Genomic DNA, 20627 nt, shown 5'->3' on the forward strand with positions numbered 1-20627 from the left:
AACCTTTTCACTGCTTGAACGCCACAATTCCATTAGTACAAAGCCATAACCTCATGGCTACCCCATGGAGCCAACCACCGATGCCTTATGTTTATACCCTGATCAGGGCAAAGGGAATTTGTTCAAAGAGGGAATAATCATAGACTTGCAGAAGTCCTCCCTGGAGGGCAGCAATTCAGACTCACTCTCAGGGAGTTCTCCCCCCTACAGTACTGCTAAAACATGGTATCTCATATTTCTATCCAAGGATGCTTCTAACAAATACTGCTTCAAACATATGACCCTTCAGGCTAGCTGATGTGACCATTAATTTAAAAGTTCTGCCTCTACAATGTCCACCATTTATTACAGCTAGCCTATAGCCATACGGAACAAATTTACTCTCCCTTCCACAACAAAGCCCTTTGAATATATGGAAACAGCAACCATGTCCCCTCACAAACTGTCAAGATAACAGACACTTGTAGTTTCACTCATGAAAATATGGCTTTCAGACACATCACAAGAATTGTAAAGCAGAATTTTCTGAATAAAAATAGGCATCCTAATTTTTGTAACTCGTATGGAACAACTCATAGCAACTATACCAGCTTCTCTACTGAATAACTTGTTTGCTGTGCAAGATGGCTAAATAAATTGGTAATTCTGCATTGAACTTTATGGGCCATCTAAAAATAAACAAGTGCAGATACCTAAACTACAAACGGACAAATAAACAATAATGGACCAATTCTAATCCTACAAAAAATTACGCTCTCTAAAAATTAATACCAGTTGCTGAATAAGAAATAGTTTTCTTAAAATGTAAGTCCCTAGAAATTAACAGATTATAGGATAATAACGATAATAGGATAAAAACTAATAGGTAATAAGAAAATAATGGGATTCAAAATACTTGGCTAGACAAGATAGAGAGATAGATAGATAGATACACAGACAGAAAAATGTTTGCGTGTGTGTGTGTGTGCGCGTGCTGTGTATGAGTTTAAGCCACCATCCAATTATCTAAGTGTCAACATCAGCAGAGGACATATTCTCACGAAACATCATAAAAACTTTATTTTTCAACATAATACAGATGCAAACTAAACTCAAAAGATCAGGGGCGCCTGGGTGGCTCGGTCGGTTGAGCATCTGACTTCAGCTCAGGTCACGATCTCACGGTTCGTGAGTTCGAGCCCCGCGTCAGGCTCTGGGCTGATGGCTCAGAGCCTGAAGCCTGCTTCCGATTCTGTGTCTCCCTCTCTCTCTGCCCCTCCCCCATTCATGCTCTGTCTCTCTCTGTCTCAAAAATAAATAAACATTAAAAAAATTTAAAAAAAAAAAAAAAAAAAAAAGATCAGAGTTTGTGGTCAGTTTCTAATTTTAAATATAAAACATCCAAGATGGGATATTAGGTTCAAAACCTATTTTCTGCTGAAGAGACTACACTTTATCATAGTTTAATTATAATATATAGTTCTCATTTGCAAATTTTTAGTTTTCATTGATTCAGGTTTACGGAATTTGCTGGTATAATACAAATTGTTCACTTGTTTTGTTTTTCAGATTCTGCATGTAAGTGAAATCATATGGTATTTGTCTTTCTGCCTGACTTCTTTCCCTTAGCATTATACCTTCTAGGTCCATCCATGTTGTTGCAAATGGAAAGATCTTATTCTTTTTTATAGCTCAGTAATATTCCATTGTATGTATATACCTCATCTTCTTTACCTATTCATCTATCAGTGGACACTTGGATTGCTTCCTTACCTTGGGCTATTGTAAATAATCTGTAATAAACAGAAGGAAACATACATCTTTTCAAATTAGTGCTTTTGTATTCTTCGGGTAAATAGTAGTAGAATTACTGAATCATATGATATTTCCATTTTTAAGTTTTGAAAACCTCCATACTGTTTTCCACAGTGGTTGCACCACTTTACATTCCCACCAACAGTGCACAAGGGTTCCCTTTTCTCCACATCTTCACCAACACTTGTTATTTCTTACCTTTTTGATATTAGCCATTCTGATAGGTATAAAGTGGTATTTCATTGTGGTTTTGATTTGTGGTACAAATTGTTCTATGAGAAGAGTATCTATTTTTCAAAAATATAACTTTCTTTTTTCATTTAGTTTAGCTTCCAAATTTGTATTACCCATCCTCTAAGATTATTGACATCATTCAAAATTCATTACCCTCTTCATTGAAGGTTCATATAGGCATACTTCTTGCTCTCTGTATACTCTGTTCTAAAAGTCACAGAGTTTACTTTTCAAAGTTTTTGTCTTCTTTTGCTGTAACAAGCTATCACCACATCTTCCAGCTATCGTTAACCTGTTTTGTTTTGTTTTGTTTTGTTTTGTTTTGTTTTGTTTTGTTTTGTTGGTAACTCCTCCTTCACTTAATCTTCTAATATGTCCTTTGGGCTGGGAAATAAGTCAATGGAACTTGGTAGGATTTCAGGCAGAGTAAAAGTGAAAATTATAAAGAAAGGATATCCATGCTATGACTAAATAACAGCTTTTAAAACATGAAATTTAGCAGTAGTAGAGAATTAATGTGTAATTATACAGGAAAATGAGATGTTTTTGTTTGCTGTTCTTTCTACCAAGGAGGGGAAGAATTCCAAATCATCCACAAAAACAAATGTATATACAAAGACTTTCTGTGAAGAGGAGCTGTTTTTTAATATATGATATTGATCTCCAAGAAGATGAAAGGGAAGCAGTGTAAAGAAATCTGCTTGGTAACATTAATCTTTCCAAAACACCATGTAAAAGAATTATGTAAAAGAAAAACTAAAATGAGCTTTTGTTCAATAGATATTAAAACACACTATAAAGTACAATTATTAAAGTACTACAATACTGCAAGACAACAGAGATTAAATAGAAAAGAGTGACATGCAAACATAGTTTTACATGAGAGGCATTCAACAGTATGATTGATAGGAGTGATCATAAATCAGGATCTCACTGCATACCTCAAAACAAATTCTTCATTGATTAAAATACTAACAAAAAGAAGCTAATATAACTTTTACAGGCATAGATAAATGTTTGCACAGTGTTGGAATAACAAAGTTTTCTAAGTAAGTCCTAAAACTCAGAAGCTGTGTATACTCAGAAGCCATAAAACTCATAATCCGTGTCATACTTCAAAACATAAAAAAGTAAAACTTCTTTATTCAAAAGATGCAAGTTGATATATGGGGACAAATAGTAGAAAGACAACTAGTGAAGGATTAGTATCTGTAATATCTACAGAGTTCCCAGAAACCAATGAGAAAACAGCCAAACAGTCCAATAGAAAAGTGGATAAAGAGTATGTACAAGCATCTCTCAAAAGTAATGTAAATGGGACATAAGTTTATAAAAAGAACACAATTTCACTAACCATTGCTTAAATGCAATGAAATATCACTCTTCAAGTCTCAGACTGAAAAAAAAAAAAAGACTGACAAAATCAAATGTTGATGGTACAGACAAAAGAACACTTGAATCACTACTGGGTGAAAGTAGAGTTTTTTCTGAAGGCAGTTGGGCAAGAGCAATCAAAACTTAAAGAAAACTTACTATTTGAGCCATAAATGTCATAACTAAGATCTATTTTAGACAATACTATTGGCATAATCATACAGTTTAATGTAAAAGGATGTTAACTGAAGTATTCTTCAAAACAGGAATGGTTACAAAAAATGAGCAGGTGTATATGAACACATGTGAAAAACTCTCCAAGTCATAAAGTTAGACCAAAGAAGTAAGTTCCAGAATGATATCTTATGTCATAAAACCATTTACATTTAAATATACTTATCTCCCAGATGGGTAGCTAAAACCTTGTGCTTTTCTCCAAGCTTCACCCAAAGAACATCTTACAGAAAATCATCAGTGGGAAATGTGGAAGTTGCTAAAGATTTGATTAGGGAGATGAAGGAGATGGCTGGTATGCACTTCACCTGAAAAATTCCCATCTGACCTAACACGTGGGAATCTCTTCCCCAGCCAATGGTCACCTTTCCCAGTTCCTAAGCCCCATCTTTCCAATCCTGCCACCCAAACACAAACAACTCTCACCTTCTCATTTCTAATCTTCCCTACTCCAACCCATAATAGTATGTCAAAGTATGTCAAAGGCATTATACTGAGAATAAAAATTGTATTTTACTCAGTGTAAAAAATATCGTCCAATTATTAGGATCACTAGCCTTTGAATATAGTAGAAGATGTGGTCATAATTAACAAATAAGTTGTACAAATAATGTGTGCAGTCTTTAACATACTTGAGAAAGCCCTAAAAAGTATCCACTGGGGAGAGAACTAGAATTGTGGGGGATTGGAGAAGGTAGGTGCTGTCAAGGATTATAACCTAAGTTGCATAACTGATTACTCATGCATCCATATATGATTTTAAGGTTTTATTTTCTTAAGATATCTACTACACAAAAAGAGCAGAGATTTTTTTAAAAATTTTTTAATGTTTATTCATTTTTGAAAGACAGAGAGAGAGCACAAGCAGCAGTGGGGTGGAGAGAGAGGGGAACACAGAATCTGAAGCAGGCTCCAGGCTCTGAGTTGCCAGCACAGAGCCGGACACGGAGCTCGAACTCACGAACTGCGAGATTATGACCTGAGCCACCCAGGAGCCCCAAAAGGGCAAAAATTTTTAATCAAATTAAAAAACGGGCACTTGAGTGGCTCAGTCAGTTAAGCGTCCGACTCTTGATTTCGGGTCAAGTCATGATCTCACAGATCATGGAATCAAGCCCTGCATTGGGATCTGTACTGGGAGCAGCACAGAGCCTGCGTGGAATTCTTTCTCTCTTCTCTCTGCACCCCGCCTCCCCGCTTGCTCATGTACTCTCTCTCTCTCTCTCTCTCTCTCTCTCTCTGTCTCTCTCTCAAAATAAATAAACATTTAAAAAATGTCACCTTCCTCTCTTTCAATATTTCCTATTTTGTGGTTTTAAGAGAGTCAGAGATATGCACTTTATTGGGCAGGTCAAGGGAAGGAAGTTCAAATCCCTGGACTGGGTTGGGCTGGGCTGGTCAAGAGCAGAGCAGGGAGCAAAGCTGATATCCCAGGGTGAGCTCAGGAAGTAAGCATGAGTCTGAAGCTTTAAGGCAGAGACAAGAGTCAGAGGCTAGAGGTTTGGGAGGCAAGGCCCTGTGGCCAAAGGAGCAGGGGTGAAGGAAGCTCTAAAGGGCAATCTTTAGCTGATGGCTCCTATGTTAACATCTGGGGATGGGGAGGGTAGAGGGAGTAGAATAAAGCTGGGAGGGAGGTTTTTCTATTAAACTCTGAGCATAAAGGGGGAAACCACTGATTTGGTAATAAATGAACTCCAAGTCAATCATTTACTTCAGAGCCAGAGAAGGGTTCAGAATGACAACAGTTCAAATTAAGGGTTTAAAGAGTACTTAGGTAGCTCAGACTGGGTAAACTCAGTTAGTACAGAATGAATATAATAAAGATTTCTCAGTGTGTTACTAGACTGCTAATACCCTCGTAAGTCAAGAAAGGAAGAATGTTCAGAAAAGCAACCCGGCAAATGTGGCAAAATGTACTGCAAATATACATTTTTTTAAAAACCAATTCTCATATTACAACTACGATTTAAGCACATTAAATCTTCTACATTTGGGATAATATCTTCATGGATTTTATTTATTCAGAAAACATGTGCCACATTCAAAGAACAATGTGTTCAATAAGTGCTATGAGTACAGCATCTATCTTCAAACCTTAAACTATAATCTGGAAAATCAAGTGGTTTTGTTAGAGATTATATAGTGTCAGGGCACCTGGGAGGCTCAGTCGGTTGAGTAATTCTGCCTCAAGTCATGATCTTGCGGTTTGTGAGTTCCAGCCCCACATTGGGCTCACTGCTATGAGACTTGTCAGTACAGAGCCCGCTTTGGATCCTCTGTCTCCCTCTCAGTGCCCCTCCCCCGCTTGCTTAAAATAAATAAATATTACAAAAAGAAATTATATAGTGACATCTCATCATCAACTTCAGAAAAATAATTTAAATAGGATATGTGATTTGCCATTAGCTGAATAAGCTTCAGACAAACCTCTATCTCTTGTTTCCCTCTGTCAGGTTCAATTCCTGCATGCGTCTCATTGTGCTCATCTCATCATTGTGAATATGCTTCTAGAACACAAAAATAGGTAATTTTGTACAACACAGCACCGTAAATGAACCACCCACTACTTCACCTACAGCACACCTGAAGAAGAGAAACCTGGTACAAAGTTGAAGGAAAAAGCAACTGTGATTAAATTATGGAGTGATTTGTTCAGTCTATAATGTGACACACTTCTTAGAGATTTTCAGAGATTTTTTTTATTATATATAATATATATAATATATAATAAAAAATCTCTGAATATATAGAATATAATATATTCTATATATTATATATATAGCAATATACAGCAATATAATATATATAATAATATAATATATATAATATAATATGTATATTATATATATGGTGCAAAACTTACACCATATATAGTTTTAGAATCTAATTCATGATCTATTTAGGAAGAGATTTATTCTTTCCTTTAAAATAGCTTTAATAAAATTTTAAATGAGCAAAGTCTGGTCTGCAATATCTGTCAAACAGACCACGACCAAAAAAATACTTTTTATACTGAAACTCAACACACATACACATATGCACAAATACATATGTATTATTTCATTAAATGGCCCTTACCCTTATATTTTCAGTCATATTTTTAATGGCTATTCTTGACCCAATAAATTGATTTTAAGATATAAAAACTGGCCACGGCCCAGAGTTTGGAAATCCCTGGATGAGATATTAGTATAGGCGGCCTCGTGGAATTATCCCAAGAGACAGTAGGACCAGAGTTGTTCAGAGGCTCAAAAGTTCATCTCTGAAAGGATAAAGAAAGGGTCAGTGTGGGGGCCAGAGTTCTTCATAGGCTTGAAAGTTCATCTCTGGAAAGATATGCAAAGGGTCAGGAAAAGGTCTTTTATTTTACTAGACATACCTCTGTCCCCAGAAGCTTGTTTACAACTTCATCAGGACAAAACCTCCCTGTATTCATTTCCATCATCAAGCACATAGTGTCAGCTTCCTGATCCAGGTGACTGAGTCCATCTAGACGTCCTGCCTACAGCAGGAGGAGGGAAGCCCTATATTCCTTATCTTGGTTTTGCTCCGCAATAAATTTGATAAGGAACAAAATGGAGGGTGAAGACTAACTGACTAGCTTCTGCCACCTCTAGTTCTGAAATGTCTGTCCAGTTGTTATTTAGAGATATAGTTAGATCCAGATAAACAATAATTAAGTAGATTCAAAAAATTCAACAAGTAATCACGCCAAATAATTGTCAGAATGGATTAGGGACAGGAATAACCAATTTTGACCTACTGAGACTATATAATTGGCAAAATGATAAAAACAACTAATTAAGTTTTAGAAATAGAAATCACCCCTTCACAGTTTGTCTTGCCATAATCACACTGAAAGATAATATTTCCTTTTCAAGCAAATCCAAACGATAAGAGAAGAATTGACCCCAAGTGAATGAAGTCAGTATAATAAAAATGAATAAGTTACATAACCAAAGAAACCAAAAAATAATTTATTTAAAATAATAATCTTTGGTCATGCTATAGGATGAAGATCAGTTTGACTCAAATGTTTTTTTTTTTCTAATTTCCTTGCATATCCTTATTTTTCAGTTTCTTAACTGGCTATTAATGAATAATGGAAGAAAAAGTTTATTGCTTTTTCACATAACTCTTGGAGAATATTTCAGACTTTTTCACTTAACCATAACAAATGCTAGGATCTAACAGTAAGAAGCACATATAGCAGAAGGATTGAATGTGCTTTCCACTTTAGAAATTACAGGCATCATCGTTTCTATCCTACCCAAGACATCATTATTACTTTAATATGATTTATGGCTGACTGTATAAGAGATGGTGCAAAGATCCTGTGCTAAATTCCCATATGGCATATAACATAAGCCAAACTGAAAAACTCGTAAATGTGGGTAGATCAGTTTCATCAAAGAATGGAGCAAGAGAGTTCCAGAGACTGAGCAGGAAACTAGCCAGATAATTTTTTATAGTCATGTAATTCCAAAGCAGCAGTAATGAATGTGATCCTGCCCCTGATCATTTAACGCTTGAGTAAAACCTAAAGGCAGTCAGCAAGAAATTAGGCAGAGATGATTTGGGACACTGTCAATCAACTCTTTTTATTCTTTGGTAAATCTAACTTTTTTTCCGTTTAGGCTAAAGCTGAAATGATATCATAACTTCTTAGATGATTTAAAAGAGAAAGAATGAATCTTTGAAGTCTCAATAAATGCTGAAGTAACTATAGCTCCAATGGAATAGTCCAAGAGAAAAAAAAGTAACAAGTTATTTTAAAAGATATCATATATATACATATATTTATTTGCATATATATATATATGCATATACATATACATATATGTATATATATGTGTGTATATATATATATATATATATATTTAACAGCATGCTAAAATATATCAACCAATATCAATGAATAAGTAGTGCCACAACAAGCAGGGCAAGCACTCTGAGCCCCAAGCTTCAGCAGCAGCCCACCACAGTCAGGCAGCACACACAATCTACACAGAGAACACTTCTTGAGTGTCTGGGCAGGAGGGGAATTCATGACTGGGGGGGATCCCACTTCTGGGCCCACGAGTTATAGCAATACAGGCCTATCTCAGGAAGCAAGAAAAATCCCAAATAAACTAACTAATCTTACACCTAAAGGAGCTAGAAAAAGAACAAGCAAAGCCCGAAGTCAGTAAAAGGAAGAAAATAATAAATATTGGAGGAGAAAGAAATAAAATAAAGAATTAAAAAAGCAATAGAACAGATCAATGAAACCAGGAGCTAGTTCTTTGAACAAATTAACAGAATTGATAAACTTTTAGCCAGACTCAAAAAAAAAAAAAAAAAAAAGACACAAAGCAAAATAAAAAATGAAAACAAGGTAATGATTATAAAGCTGCTCACTGAACTCAGAAGAATAGATAAAAACTTTACAAAGGAAATAGAAAAATATAAGAAAGTACCAAACAGAAGCCATAGAACTTAAAAACATAATAAATGAACTGAAAAATACACGAGAGGGGCTCAACAGCAGATTGGATGAAGCAGAAGAACAGATTAGCAAGCTAGAAGATGTAAATAATGGAACTCACCCTGACAGAGCAGGAAAAAAAAAAAAAGGAAAAAGAAAATGACAAAACATTTCAAAGAAATGACTGAAAATTTTGCTCATCTGGGAAAGGAAACAAACATGTAGGTCTAGGAAGTCCACTAAGTTCAAAAGGTATCCACACCAACACACATTCTAATTAAAATGTCAAAAGTTAAAGAGAGAATCTTAAAAACAGCAACAGAAAAATAATGTGTTATATGTAAAGGAAATCCCATAAAGCTATCAGCAAAATTTTCAGCAGAAACTTTCCAGGTGATAAAGGGAGTGGCATGAAGTATTCAAAGTGCTGAAGGGAGAAACCTTCCAACCAAGAATACTCTACTGGCAAAGTTATCATTCGGAACAGAAGGAGAGACAAGTTTCCCAGATAAACAAAATTAAATAAGTTCATCACCACTAAACCAGTCTTAAAAGAAATATTAAAGGGACTTCTTTAAGCTGAAAAGAAAAGGCACTAATTAATAACAAGAAAACATATTAAAGTGAAACTCTCTCTGAAAAAGGTAAATATATAGTGAAAATAGTGGAGTAATCATTTATAAAGCTAGTATGAAGGGTCAAAAGTAATTAAGATTAAATAATTAAGGGATACATAAAATAAAAGATGTGAAATGTGACATCAAAAACGAAATGTGGGAGAGGGGAATAAAAATGTAGTTTTGGAATGTGTTCAAATTTAAGTGGCTATCAATTTAAAATAAATGTTATACACATAGGGTGATATATGTGAACTATTTCAAAGTAACCAAAAGTAATATATCATAGCAAATACACAAAGGAAAATGAAAAATGAATCTAAACATAACACTAAAGAAGTTATCAAAACAGAAGATAAATGGGGCACCTGCATAGCCAGTTAAGCATCTGACTTTGGCTCAGGTCATGATCTTACAATTTGTAGGTTAGAGCCCAGCCTTGAGCTCTATGCTGACAGCTCAGAGTCTGGAGCCTGCATCAGATTCTGTACCTCCCTCTCTCTCTGCTCCTCCGTCTCTCATGCTCGTTCTCTCTCGTTCTCTCTCTCTCTCAAAAATAAATAAATATTAAAACAAAAACAAAAACAGAAGGTAAGAGGGAAAAAGAAAATAACAAGAAAACTGTGAAAACATCCAGAGTAAAGGTAACAAAATGGGAATAAGTCCACAATTTTCAATGATTACTTTACATGTAAATGGACTAAATTCTAAAATCAAAAGATATACAGTGGCTGAATGAATAAAAAAAAAGACTTAGCTATATGTTTCCTGTAAGAGTCTCACTTCAGAAGGACACACACAGATTAAAAGTGAAGTGACAGAAAAATGTATCACATGCAAATGGAAATGAAAAGAAAGCTGGTATGGCTATATTCAATATCAGACAAAATAGACTTAAAACGACTGTAATAAAATGCAAGAAAAGGCATTACATAATCATAAGGGAATCAACCCAGCAGGAAGATATAACATTTATAAATATGTATGCACCCAAATAGAAGCACCAAAATACACAAACAAATATTAACAGGCCTAAAGGCAGAACTTTATAGCAATACAATAATAGTAGGGGATTTTTAACACCCCTACTTATATCAATGGATAAATAATCCAGACAGAAAGTCAATAAGGAAACATAGGTTTACACAACACATTATACCAGATGTACTTAATAGATAAATATAGAACTTTGCATCCAAAAGGAGTTGAGGGGCAACTGGGTGGCTCAGTCAGTTAAGTATCTGACTTTGGCTCAGGTCATAATCTCACAATTCAGGGAGTTCGAGCCCTACATCAGGCAGGACAGCTCAGAGCCCAGAGCCTGCTTCAGATCCTGTGTCTCCCTCTCTCTCTGCCTTCCCCTGCTCGTGCTCTCTCTCTCTCAAAAATAAATAAACATTAAAAAAATTCAAAAGGAGATGAATACATATTTTTCTCAGGTGCACATGAAACATTCTCCATGATAGATCACATGTTAGGCCATAAAGCAAGTCTTAATAAAAAGACTAAAATCATATCAAGCATCTTTTCTAAGCACTAAGAAAAAAAAAGAACAAAAAAAGAACAAATAAAACCTAAAGTTAGAAGAAGGAAGGAAATAATAAGAATAGAGTGGAAATCAGTGAAATAGAGACTAAAAAGACAATAGAAAAGATGAATGAAACTAAGAGCTGGTTCTTTGAAAAGATAAACAAAACTGACAAACCTTTAGCTGGACTCACTCACTAATATATTTATTTTATAAATATAACATCAGAAAGAGGAAAAGATAAAACTGATATCACAAAAACACAAATCATCATACAAGACAACTACAAAAAAATTATATGCCAAGAAATTGGACAATCTAGAAGAACTAGATAAATTCCCAGAAATAATATTTCAAGACAGAATCATGAAGAAATAAAAAGTCTGAATAGACCAATTACAGTAAGAAGATGAATTAGTAATCAACACCTCCCAACAAACAAAAGTCCAGGGCAATATAGCATCACTGATGAATTCTACCAAACATTCAAAGATTTAATACCTACCATGCTCAAACTCTTCCAAAAAACTGAAAAGGAGGGAATGCTTCCAAACCCATTTACAAAAACAATATTACCCTGATACCCAAGCTAGACGAGGACACCACAAAAAAAAAAAAAAAAAAAAAAAAAAAAAGAAAGAAAGAAAAATAAAAAAGAAAAGAAAAGAAAAGCAAAAAAGAAAAGAAAAAGAAAAAGAAAAAAAGTGAAGGAGAAGAAGATGAGGGGGAAGTGGGGGGAAGAAAAAAACTTACAGGCAAATATACCTTTTAAACATAGATGCAAAAATCCTCAATAAAATATTAGCACACTGAATTTAATAACACATAAAGATTATACACCATGATCAAGTGGGATTTATTCCACAGATGCAAGGATGGTTCAATATCCACAGACCAATCAACATGATGAACCACATTAACAAAATGAAAGATAAAAATCGTATAATCATCTCAAATAGATAAAGAAAAAGCATTTGGCAAAATTTAACATCCACTTATTATAAAAACTCTCAACTAAGTGTGGAGGGAACATAGTTCCACATAATAAAGCCCATATATAACAAGTCCATAGCTAATATCAAACTAAATGATAAAAAGTTGAAAGTTTTCCTTTAAAATCAGGTACAAGACCAGGATGCCCACTCTCCCTGCTTTTATGCAACATAATATTGGAAGGCCTAGCCAGAGTAATTAACAAGAAAAAGAAATAAAAGACATCCAAATTGAAAGAAAGAAGTAATTAAAACTGTCACTACTTGCAAATGACATGATACTATATATAGAAGACCCCAAAGACTTCACCAAAAGAACTGCTGGAACTAATAAATGAATTCAATTATGTTTCAAGATACAAAATTAATATGCAAAAATCCATTGCATTTTCACACACTAATAAGAAACTATCAGAAAGAGAAATCAAGAAAACAATCCTATTTATAAGTGCATCAAAAACAATGAAATGTCTAGGAATAAATTGAACCAAAGAAGTGGAAAACCTGTACCCGGAAAATGATAACACATTGATGAAACAAATGGAAGACACAAATAAATAGAAAGATATTCCATGTTCATGGATTAGAATAATTAATATTGTTAAAATGTCCATACTACCCAAAGCAATCTATAGATTTAATGCAATCCCTATCAAAATCCCAATAGCATTTTTCACAAAAGTAGAACAAATAATTGTAAAATTTGTACGGAATCACAGTAAATCTCAAAGAGCCAAAGCAATCGGGATAAAGAAGAACAAAGAGGCATCATATTCCCAAATTTAAAACAATACTACAAAGCTATATAATCAAAACAGTATGTTACAGATAGAAAAATATAGACACACAGATCAATGGAACGGAATAGATAGCCCAGAAATAAACTCATGCAATTAATTTATGGCAAAGGAGGCAAGAATATAGAATGGGAAAGAAGAGTCTCTTCAATGAATAGTGATGAGAGATGTGAACAGCTACATGCAAAAGAATGAACCTGGAACACTATCTTACACAATATACAAAAATAAATTTAAAATGTATTAAAAGACTTGAATGTAAGACCTGAAACCATAAAACTCCTAAAAGAAAACATATTAATCTCCCTGACATGAGTCTTAGCAATGCTTTGTAGATCTGGCTCCAAAGACAAGGACAACAAAAGCAAAAATAAACAAATGGGACCACATCAAACTAAAACCATCTGCAGAGCAAAGGAAACTATCAACAAAATGAAAAGACAACCTAGTGAATGGGGGAAGATATTTGCAAATGATATATCTGATAAAAGGTTAATACCCAATATATATAAAGAACACATACAACCCAATAACAAAAAAAACAAACAATACCATTTTCTGAATTCAACTGAAACATTATTTATTATCTACACAAAGTAGATAAGATAAAACTAATACATTCTGAAACAAGAACTAGAATAAAGGTAGTATGTAGGAAATGTAAACAAAAATTAATACACAAAACTAAGAGATTATAATTGAAGAAAGTCCTAACAGAAAAGAGGAAGGGTGGGGCACCTGGCTGGCTCAGTGAGTAGAGCAGGTGACTCTTGATCTCAAGGTCATGAATTCAAACACCATGTTGGGTATAGAGTTTAAATAAAAACAAAATTAAATTAAAAATTTAAAAAAAAAGAAAAGAGGAAGGGGAAGTTAGTCATGCTGACTGAAGACAAATGTCAAGTTGTCTTAGGTATGCAGAGAAAAGAATAAACATCTGGAAAAGTTGAGGTCATGGGAGAGGGCAAGGTGCATTATAACTTATATAGGCATCGGAAATCTACTCATAATATTAGAGTACAAGAGTGATATGTCAGAGTTGCACTATGAGACAATTTATTTAGGAGGATGGAAAGGTGGGAAGTGATAAGTAATAAGAATCTAATTAGATGGGTATTAAAGCAATGAAAATGAGCAATAATTGGGATGTTGGGATGATAAAGGAACAAATGACTGAAGGTGACTAGACAAGGTAGAGGGTAGATTCTTTAAGAATCAGCATTTTTGTTTTTGTTTTTGTTTTTTTTAATGCTTTATTTATTTATTTATTTTGAGAGAGAGAGAAAGGGAGAGAGAGAGGGAGAATGAGCAGGGAAGGGACAGAGAGAGAGGGAGACACAGAATCCAAAGCAGGCTCCAGGCTCTGAGCTGTCAGCACAGAGCCCAACATGGGGCTTGAACCCACAAACCACGAGATCATGACCTGAGCCAAAGACTCATGCTTAACCAACTGGGCCACCCAGGTGCCCCAAGAATCAGGGTTTTAAAAAGGGTCTAAGACTAAAGAAACAGACAGGAGTAAGCATATGCTTTTGTCATTAACAGAAAGAAGAAACTCTAAAAGAGAGGTTATCTGGGGCATAAAGAATGAAAAAGTCATTCTGGGACATGCTAAATTCATTAGGTCAAGAAGATATCCAGTTATGTTTCAAATAAAAAAAATTAATATAGTTTTGAAGACTGGGTTAAATAAATAAGTCATTTGGCATGTGTTGGTATAGAGTTGATAGCAGAAGTCATGGATGTAGCTGATGCAGAGAAAACAGAAGAGGCCCACAGCCAATGCATCCAGCCAACTTCCTCAGGGAGGGGAGATGGAAGTGTTCAGAGAAATTGGTAGAACACCTAGCAAGGTATACACCAAACATGAACAGAATTTCAAAACAGCTAACGTGAACAAGAGTGTCAAACGTTACAGAAAAAAAAGGGAGAGAATAAAGACTTTGCAGTTAGTACACCACTGGGAAACAGTGGATGGCCCTCTGGGTGTGAGAACAGTTTCAACAGAGGATGGAAGACAGAAATCAGGCCACAAGGGGTTGTGGCCTGAGTGAGGGGGTAGAAAGTAAAAGCAAGATCTTCTGTAATTATTCCACATGCACAAGCACGTCCAGATATACACAAATCTCTTATAAAATAATTAGAAGTCAAATCAGCAAATATAATAATAATAATAATAATAATAATAATATTTATATGCTTTTACCTTCTTGTGATTCTTGTAAACATTTCTGTGGGCAAATCCCTTTCCACAAAGCTTGCATTTGTAAGGTTTATCTTCACTGTGTATTACTTTGTGGGCGCCCACTTGATCAAGCCTCTTGAAAGATTTATTACAAATCTCACAATTATAGGGTCGCTTTTCTGTGAAAAATGAGTGGAGACAATCTCACATCTATATAAAGGTAAAGGATAAAAAGGGAAACAGCCTTACCTTATATTACTTCTAATGGACTAGTCAACTGAAACATGATTCAAACAACTGAAAAAAATCTACTTACCAGTCCATTTCTGTTAGACATGTGACCCTATTCACAAAAGAAATATGAACTTGTTCTTTCAGAGACTTATTTTTGTAAACTAAATGTGTAAAGTAGCTTAGATGTAAGAATGAAGCTCAAATTCAAGGAAAAAAAAATCCTATTTCCAGATGAAAAATGTGCTGATAGTATGAGTTTAAACCAAGGTCACAACTTCAAATGCTAAGAGTGTTCTGACAGTGATAAAAGTAAATGACAGACCTGCCTCCTACTTGAACAAGTGGAACTCATATAGGCAAAGCTTCAATTCTCAACAGAAAGCTTCAATTCTCTACGTACCTAGGTTGTTGTATAGAACCCATATTTATGCAACGTTAACGAAATGTTGACCACTAGATGCAAAAAATACTATTTGTTTCAAACAAAGCATATCTGAAGGCCACCAGTTTTTGATCTCCTATTTTCATTTGCCAAAATATATATAGCCATCACCAAACAAAGTGGATACGTAAAAACATTCTAACCTCAATGGCCTTAAATTATAGACGTTCCAAACTCTAGAAGGAGACTTCATAAAGCAAAATTTATTTTCAGACCTTATTCTTTTTAATCTGTATAACAGACCTATTACTCAAACTTGCTTAAAATGAAACTACAGCTTTAAAAACTTATATTCTCAAAATGTATTTATAAATTTCTCATTAACATTTATTAGTACCTTGGTGAGAATGTGAAAGTATCTAGAAAAGCAGAAACTGTAATTGTTGAATCCCTCCTAAAAGTCAGACCCCCTGCTAGCACAGTACATAATGATCTCATTTAACCTTCACAGCAATTCTAAAAGGTAGGGCCCTTTTCACAGATAAAGAACAGAATCTAAGGCTCCAGGAGGAGTAGACAATAAATTAAATGGTGATTCTGAAGAGCTTTGATATCACTTAGTCCAATCACCTTGGCTTTATAAATAAACTGAGGTCTAGAGAGGCTAAGTAACTTGTTCAAAATCACACGGCTAGTTACTGGCCAACCTAGAACTAAAAGTCAGGTCTCCTGATTACTATTCTCGGAGATCCTGAAAAGGACAAAGTGAATCTTTTGTAGTGATTTCAATATAAATGAACAAATATGTATTTTACCTGAGTGAGTGATCATATGACGTTTTAGCTGATTAGCTGAAATAAATTTCTTCATACATTCTTGACAATCAAATATCTCATGAATCTGAAAAAGGTTAAGTTGACAGGTCAACTGTCAAAGCCAAATAAATTATATAGAACTCAAGTAAAAGTATAAATATGTGGATAGCTGCTATTGCAATATCTATGTATATTGTAATTCAGCTCTGTTTTATTCACACTATCTTATATAAATTGAAAATGCAGTGAACCTGTTACCTAATAAAAACAAACAATTAAAAGAAAATACAAGATTGCAGCACACTATTTAAATATGTGGTATAGCTGACCTATTTAGTGCATATTAAATTTCTACACTCTGTAAAAAGTTATACCTAACTGACACGAACTCTATTTGTTATGCACAAATTTGGATTTGGAAATATAGAACCTGTATGTGATAATATTCCCTTTACAGTAGTGAAACTATTTTAAATTTAAATGTATATAGTACAGAAAAAAACATGAATTACCATGAAAGACAAGAAGATATAGGATTCCAAAAAACATTTAGCTCAAAGTAAAATTCCTACATGATAGGAAGACCACAATAAAAAGAAAAGATCAAAAACTATAGTAAGTAGGGAACATGACTTTATCAAACAGCTGGCTAATAAGTATTACAACTGAATATTAACTTTAGCTCTTTCCCTCTAAGACACTAAACAGAGAAATTGTATAGGTGGTATGAAAAGTAGAAGCCCAGTTTATTATCAGAAACAATGCACAAAGTTCTAAGAGGAATGTATTGCAAGAAGCCTCGTATTAGAAATGTTGATCACTCCCAGTGAACAAGAGCATCACACTGTTTTGCTGAAGATTCTAAAATAGCTCTGGTGAAGTTATATTTGCTTCAACCTCACTAAAGGTAAAGCCCACAATAGTAAACACCAGAGAAGCAAAGGCCCTTGTGCAGAAAGACAAGGTGCTGTGATTACCCCTGCAGAATAACGAGGGCCACTGCAGAGTGAAGTCAAGGCAGAGGGCCAAGAACTGAGTGAGTCATGAGTAGAAGACTGGGTTGTATCCTGGTAATTGGCTCCCTCGATCTAAGTGGCCATGGAAGAACTCAAAACAGAGAGACTGAAAAGAGGGGACAAGGCAGGGAAACAAAAGCTAGGGAAAATTACCAGGTCCCACGTCTGAGTCTGGGACTTCATTCGATGCCCAACCTCATGGCAGGTCTGAGGCTGCCAATCCACCTTCTGCCTTTGTCAGATCTGATTCTTGGTGAGTCAGAAAACTCAGTTGGGAAAAGCACAGAAAATGTATATAAACAAGGCAGAAGCAGAATGATGTTATTCCACTAGAGTCTGACTTACACCTCTGCTTATATGCAGTGTCATCTATTCTCTATTAGTGAATATATGGAGTCCAAAGCATTCTATGATTCCTCAGGCAAAAAATGTGGGACCCACACAAGTACTCAGAAAGCAAGTACTACACAGTTAGGAGTAAAACTTTCAGCCTGAGCCATTTTAAAGACAGTCTGTCCAATCATCAAAGACCTTCACGTGGTTTTGGTTCAACACCTATGCTTAAGGAGCAATATTATGTGTATTGTTTATTTAAAGATAGTAAGAACAGATTTATATTCTTAAACTCTATGTTTCTGTAATATATGTCTTTTATAATAACAATATCTCCTAAAAAAGATTATGTGCTTTCTGAGCCATACATAAATGAAAATATATTTAGTGTATTTTCATTTTAATATAAAACTTATATTAATACATAAATTTTTTTTAAATTATTCATCCATATATAAAGTGTTAAATGTTAAATAAAATACTGCAGAATAGTACCCATGTTTTTTCACTTCTTAACTCTCATGGCTCCTGAAACATGAAACACTTTTAAAGGTTCAGTTGAATTAATTTTCCTTAATTATAAAACAGAATATTCACTGTATATGAAAGCACTTTTGCATTGACTATGTTATTTATAGTGGAAAATTCAGGCCACAGCTATCTTCAAAAATCCTAAAAAAGCTTAATAAAACAACCAAATTTGGTAATACTATTTATTTACACCTAATGATAAATAAAGCACAATTTTCAAAATGTTCAGCTTACTAATTGATATGGAGCATATTAAATTACAATTTTGAAGTCCCTAAATAAACAATTTTCAAGAAGGGTTATAATATGTCTTATTGTAACATAAAATAGTATATAGTAATGTAAGATACTATTCCAGACTATTATGTAATTTGGCATATTCATACAGCACCCTCTACTGGCAAGGTTAAATACTGCAACCAAACTCTATTAGACATTCAACATACCCAACTATTAAGAACAGAATCAGAAACGGAAGTCAACAAAAGCTGTCTATGGATTCAGAAAGGCTAAATTAGATGAGCCATGCTGTAATTAAGGAAGTGCTGCATTCAGCTAATAAGTTATTAACATTCTGCAGAGATAACTTGGGTGCCATGTTCTACCATCACCAAGTAGTATTTGGCTCTACCAAGACATTCCTTGGGGAAAAAGTTCTTATTATGAAGAAAACAAATGGAAAAGAGAACACTTTTCAGAAATAGGCCCCACAAGCAACTTTGTTGAAACACTCTGTTTAGTACAATCTTTAATCTGGTAAACTATCTTAAATTTCAACTTCTTAAGATGTAAATAGACCAGGGAAAGAAATCATAGAATTATACAAGTAAGAAGATATTTAGAAAATATCTACTAAATTGGATTTCATCTTTTTGCCTCAGACTAAGATTCTGCTTCAGAAGCCATAGGGATGAAGTGAGCAGTGCAATTACTAAAATTAGAATGTTACAGTGAAGATTAGAATGGCCGGTGCACAAGAATTATATGCAAATTCTTGATGTGTTCTACATGTTTAAACAATCCTATTAGAAAACCATTTAGAAACAAACAAAACAGCTCATGGCACTTGGAGAAAAAATTAAAAAGCATGGACCCATTCAAGTCACATTTAATAAAAGAGAGAACAGAGGCCCAATGTTACATGGAGTGTTAGGGACAGAAGATGACACCCACTGTCCTCACTCTCAGTCCACCGCTTGTTCCGTTATTTCTCCCTGAGGATCAAAATCACCCAACATATAAAATACAATCTTGGACATCTTTGGAATCTAACTATCTTGTGTGTTTATAGATTAAACCCACAGCACATAGTTAGAACTATCAGATTGAATATCATGAATTCTAAAGCCATTCAGGTTACTTTGGAATATATCTATATACAATAAAGAGATAAATTCATTTTGTAAACCATAAGAAAAGTAAAATTTTATATTCACTAGTACTATATACTCTCTTCAATATTAAATCACTAAAAGAAAATATTATACACTCCTAGATATTCTGAAAAGTGATGTGAAATTAAAAAAATAATCATTTATCTGATAATATAATATAATATAAGAGTTCTTCTAGAATTTGTCACAATAAGAACAAAAATCTAAATTTTATTTTAGCTCTATTCTATTGTAAATTCTATTAAATAGTGCTAATGTTGTTAAGGTTAATAACCCCGGTATATTTTTCAGGTTAACCTTTCACATTAAATTTGTAAGTTAGTAATAAGTTTTATGTTTATTACAAAATGCATTAAATTTATTTTCTCCTAATATAATCATTTGTTTCTGCTAACAACACTTTGACATACTTGCACATTATTTTTAGTTCTTTAAAATAAGGAGCTCTTGTCTTTGTTTTGTCGGACTTTACTATAAGATGCATGCATTTTAATAGCTAAATGCCATTGCAGGGCATATTATAAATCCACAAAACTTATATGTTTCCATCAAATACATAGTATTTCCTGAGCAAACAGCAACTAAAAAAGCTTGAAACTCAAAATATACTTTTACAAGAGCTCACTTTTCTGCATATCAGTCTGGCATTTTAGAATATGCTAATGTATAAATTGATGACAAAGCTCTGTCTTTATAAAAA

The 20627-nt window shown here is 34.1% G+C and overlaps 1 protein-coding gene and 1 pseudogene across 5 annotated transcripts in view; one reads left to right on the forward strand and one right to left on the reverse strand.

Moving 5' to 3' along the window:
* Positions 1–20627, reverse strand: part of PRDM5 (PR/SET domain 5) — a 208299-nt gene that overhangs the window by 84306 nt on the left and 103366 nt on the right. For 4 of the 5 annotated variants that reach the window (XM_060654272.3, XM_060654271.3, XM_060654275.3 and 1 more), the window contains exons 9-10: positions 16654–16738; positions 15244–15401 (exon numbers count right to left, since the gene is read on the reverse strand). The exons of the other annotated variant lie outside the window; for it this stretch is intronic. In XM_060654272.3, the coding sequence (XP_060510255.1) occupies positions 15244–15401; positions 16654–16738 (243 nt within the window). The remainder of the gene's footprint in view (positions 1–15243; positions 15402–16653; positions 16739–20627) is intronic. 5 annotated transcript variants of the gene reach the window in all.
* Positions 19453–19547, forward strand: LOC132693452 (U6 spliceosomal RNA; annotated as a pseudogene).

Source organism: Panthera onca, chromosome B1, assembly GCF_046562875.1.
Source record: "Panthera onca isolate mPanOnc1 chromosome B1, mPanOnc1 haplotype 2, whole genome shotgun sequence".
NCBI classification, from domain to species: Eukaryota; Metazoa; Chordata; class Mammalia; order Carnivora; family Felidae; genus Panthera; species Panthera onca.